Source organism: Pipistrellus hanaki, assembly GCF_964339955.1.
Source record: "Pipistrellus hanaki genome assembly, chromosome: 20".
In the NCBI taxonomy this organism is placed as follows: Eukaryota; Metazoa; Chordata; class Mammalia; order Chiroptera; family Vespertilionidae; genus Pipistrellus; species Pipistrellus hanaki.
The window spans coordinates 2,240,283-2,244,511 of NC_140522.1; the positions used below are offsets into that span (position 1 = coordinate 2,240,283).

At 69.0% G+C, this 4,229-nt stretch overlaps 1 protein-coding gene across 1 annotated transcript; it reads right to left on the bottom strand.

Annotated features, from left to right (window-relative positions):
* Positions 1-411: 411 nt before the first annotated feature.
* On the bottom strand, positions 412-3,663 carry ACTA1 (actin alpha 1, skeletal muscle). Its single transcript, XM_084868972.1, has 7 exons — positions 3,261-3,663; positions 2,356-2,496; positions 1,913-2,237; positions 1,537-1,698; positions 1,222-1,413; positions 912-1,093; positions 412-825 (listed from the first exon to the last, which is right to left on the bottom strand). The coding sequence occupies exons 2-7, from the start codon at positions 2,482-2,484 to the stop codon at positions 682-684; spliced, it is 1,134 nt and encodes a 377-aa protein (XP_084725098.1). The 5' UTR covers positions 2,485-2,496; positions 3,261-3,663; the 3' UTR covers positions 412-681.
* Positions 3,664-4,229: the final 566 nt, after the last annotated feature.

Here is a 4,229-nt window from a genome sequence, read left to right on the forward strand (position 1 = left end):
CCAACGGAGAAGGGAGGTGAACACAGATTCCTTAACCGCCCAACACAACCCTTTGGGCCTGGGGAACACGGAGGCGCGCGGGGGTGGAGCAGCGAGCCCTGCGGGCGGCTCTGGGTCAGCACCATGGCCAGCGCCCGGGCCTGGGCGCGCCGCGGAGGGGAGGGCGCTGGGCGCTCAGCGCGCGCCCCGCCCGCCCGTGGGGCCAGGCGCGCCGGCCCGTTTGCAGACGGGAATGCGCTCCAGAGGGGAGACCGTGACCCCGGGGAGACCTCACTAAGGTCTTGTAGGGAGCGCACTCAGCATGGTGGAACGTGACGCAAGCAAAGGGGGTCCCTCTTGGCCACCCCCCTGTCTCCGATCGCCCCCATCCCATCCCATCCCATCCCACGACCAAGAACCAGACGCAGCGCGTAACATAGTAGCTGTATTTAATGCTTCAAGTTGTTTCTTTCCCTTCCACAGGGCTTTGCTTTTTGAAAAATAACAAAATGAGGTAAATAAGTTAAGGTGTATATACACGGTCTCAACACTGTGTCGGTTCGCAGCAGCGACGGGAGCGGCTGCTGGAGACAAAGTGGCCGCGGTGGGTGGGTGGGTGGGTGGCTCGAGGGCCGGGCCGCTGGGCAGCCGCGGGGTCGTCCTGAGGAGAAGGGGCGCGCCCTGCGGGCGGGCACGCGGCGTCTAGAAGCATTTGCGGTGCACGATAGACGGGCCCGCCTCGTCGTACTCCTGCTTGGTGATCCACATCTGCTGGAAGGTGGACAGCGAGGCCAGGATGGAGCCGCCGATCCACACGGAGTACTTGCGCTCGGGAGGGGCGATGATCTGCAGAGAGACAGCGGCGGGGTGTCAGGTTGGGGGGCGGGGGGCGGGGACCCGGGGACCCCCAGGGCGCACGGGCGGCCGCCCACCTTGATCTTCATGGTGCTGGGGGCCAGCGCCGTGATCTCCTTCTGCATGCGGTCGGCGATACCCGGGTACATGGTGGTGCCCCCCGACATGACGTTGTTGGCGTAGAGGTCCTTCCGGATGTCGATGTCGCACTTCATGATGCTGTTGTAGGTGGTCTCATGGATGCCCGCCGACTCCATGCCTGCGGGGCGCGCCCGGGAAAGTGAGAAGGGGCTGGGGAGGTGGGGGGGACCCCGGTGCGCCCTGGGGATGGGCGTGGATGGGCCGAGAAGGGCGGGAAGGGCCTGGGGAAAAGGGGGCCGGGCTCACCGATGAAGGAGGGCTGGAAGAGCGTTTCTGGGCAGCGGAACCGCTCGTTGCCGATGGTGATGACCTGCCCGTCTGGCAGCTCGTAGCTCTTCTCCAGGGAGGAGGAGGAGGCGGCCGTGGCCATTTCGTTCTCGAAGTCCAGGGCCACGTAGCACAGCTTCTCCTTGATGTCGCGCACGATCTCACGCTCGGCTGCAGGGAGGGGACCGGGGCCAGAGGGGAGCCGTCAGCGCGCGCGAGAGCCGGGGACCCTGGGACCCTCTCGTGCGCCCTCCCCGCGCGCTCTCCCCTCCTGGGATGCCCGGCCCCGCGCACCCGTGGTCACGAAGGAGTAGCCACGCTCGGTGAGAATCTTCATCAGGTAGTCCGTGAGGTCGCGGCCCGCCAGGTCCAGACGCATGATGGCGTGGGGGAGCGCGTAGCCCTCATAGATGGGCACGTTGTGGGTGACACCGTCCCCAGAGTCCAGCACGATGCCTGGGAGGGTGGGGAGGGGACAGGGCAGGGGTGAGTGGCCTCTCCAACCTGCGCGCAGGCGCAGCGGGGCGGCCGGTGGGCGGGGGTGAGGCCGGCGATCTTGGCGCTCAGGCTGCGGGCGCGCACGCACTGGGGCGGGGTGGGGTTTGGGGACGGGGAGCGCGCGCGCAATGGGGTGGGGAGCGATTTGGGGGAGCGGGGAGCGGGCACTCACCGGTGGTACGGCCGGAGGCGTAGAGGGACAGCACGGCCTGGATGGCCACGTACATGGCGGGCACGTTGAAGGTCTCAAACATGATCTGGGTCATCTTCTCCCGGTTGGCCTTGGGGTTCAGGGGCGCCTCGGTGAGCAGCGTGGGGTGCTCCTCGGGGGCCACGCGCAGCTCGTTGTAGAAGGTGTGGTGCCAGATCTTCTCCATGTCGTCCCAGTTGGTGATGATGCCGTGCTCAATGGGGTACTTGAGGGTCAGGATGCCCCTCTTGCTCTGAGCCTCGTCGCCGACGTAGGAGTCCTTCTGCCCCATGCCCACCATGACGCCCTGCGGAGCGGGGACACCGAGCACTCAGCACCGGCCGGCCGCCTGGACTCCGGGGACCCCGGCCCAGCCCCCTCCGTCCGCCCCCCCCCCCCGCCCACCCTCCGAGGCGCAGCCGGACCTGGTGGCGCGGGCGGCCCACGATGGAGGGGAACACGGCCCTGGGGGCATCGTCGCCGGCGAAGCCAGCTTTCACCAGGCCGGAGCCGTTGTCGCACACGAGGGCGGTGGTCTCGTCTTCGTCGCACATGGTGTTTGGTTTCTGCAGGGACAGAAGGGCCGCGGAGATGCAGGGCGCGTCGGTTCAGGAGGCCCCGCCGCCCCAGCACCGCGCTCCGGCCCGGCCCGGGGGACCTTTGGGCACGTCCAGCCGCGCCGCGCGCATCAAACCAGGGGAACGGGGAAGGGCTGCGCTGAGCCTGGGAGGGGGACACAGGGTGGAGATTCTGGGAATCACACTGGGAATCTCTCCAGCCGGGGACCCTAGGCGCACGGTGTCCCCGGAGAGCCTGTGCCTTCGCTGCTGCGGGCAGGAGCCGGGTGCGTGCGCCCACCCTCCCCTGGGCTGAGGCCTCGCCCCCGGAAGATGGGGCTCTGATACCCACTCGCTGGGCGCGTGTGAGGGCGGAGGGAGCTGGTGGGAAGGGCGGCGACGCCCTGTCCCAGGAGGAACGGCCCTGCGCGTCCCGGACTCAGCACCCCGCGCCCTTCGCCTGCTGGGAGCGGGCGGGGAAGTCCAGGCCTCGCTGCCGGGGGCTCTGGCGCTCGGCTGGGAGGGTTTGCATTTGGGGACGTTGAAGGAAAACCCTTTATGCGCCTGGGCGCATGCTAACTGCAGCCCGCGGGGGAATGGATCTGGGGATTTTGGAGAGATTGTGCAAAGGCACATGGACGGTCTGGCATCTCCTCTTTGAGATCAGGAGCGCGTGGCTCTGGGGTCCCCGAGGCGCAGGGCGCGCGGCCGGGGGGCTGATCAGTGAGTGGGTGGGGCCTGTCCCTCTGTCCCCGTCCTGCTCCTGCCCCTACCTGGGCGGGTGGCTACACCTGTCGCTCTCCGGCTGGGGCCCTGGCTGCCACGGAGGGAAGCGAGGCTCCTGGGGCGTTGTCTGCTGGGTGGCCGAGGGCGCCCCCGCGCAGGGCTTATATAGCCCGTGGGCGCTCCCCCCGCGCCGCCCGCAGGAATGTCTCTCCCCTTTTAGGGCCATATTTGGGAGTTGGGCACTGGAGACCCTCCCACGGCCCGGTCCGCGGCCTGGGCCCCCCGCCCGGGTTCCCTGCGCTGACCATAGAAGGAGCGGCCTGGCCCGCGCCCAGGTACCGCGGGCCGGGCCGTATATGGAGTGTCTCCCGGCCCGGGCGGGAGGGGCCCGGGTGGAGCGAGGGTCAGCGCCCGCGCCTGTGGCTGCACCTGTCCTGCCCGGAGCCGCCCGCCCCGCCCCGTCCACTCTGCGCGCAATGAGCTGCGCACTGGGCCTCCGGACAGCGGCTCCCACGTGTCTCCCCTTCTCCTCAGATCCCAAACCCTCCTGGAGTCTACAGGGAGGAGGGAGCCGGTCCAAGGGGGTCTGAGAAGACGGGAGAAGGAGTCAACCCGGTGTGTCCCGGTCCCAGGCAGGGAAGGAACGTGACCCCTCTCTCCCCAAGGAACTTTCTTCTGCATGGCTACCCCTGAGCGCCCCAATCCAGGGGGGCAGAGCCAAGCCGGCCCCCACCCCCACCGCGGAGAGGGCGTGGGCAGCTGCCCAGGGCAGACAGCTGGCATGGGGCACCACGGAGGCCGAGGAGGAGGGTGGGGCAGCGCAGGGTGGGGCGGAGGCTCTGGCTCCCCGGAATGGGATGGGTCCAGACAGGAGCTGGGGGCACCAAGCCGGGCACCCAGAACTGCAGGCCGGGCACCCAGAGCTCAGGTCAGGGGTGCCTGCAAAAGTGCATCGTATGGGAGGGTCTCTTCCTTGCGGGCTGGACTGAGGGGCCCCAGGTGGTGGTGGGCCCAGC

Coding starts and splice junctions, on each gene's coding strand:
- ACTA1 (XM_084868972.1), bottom strand. CDS start 2,484: ATGTGCGACGAAGACGAGACCACCGCCCTCGTGTGCGACAACGGCTCC. Junction 1,414..1,536: donor CTACTCCTTCGTGACCACGG/GTGCGCGGGGCC, acceptor CCCTCCCTGCAG/CCGAGCGTGAGATCGTGCGC. Junction 826..911: donor CCAGCACCATGAAGATCAAG/GTGGGCGGCCGC, acceptor GTCTCTCTGCAG/ATCATCGCCCCTCCCGAGCG.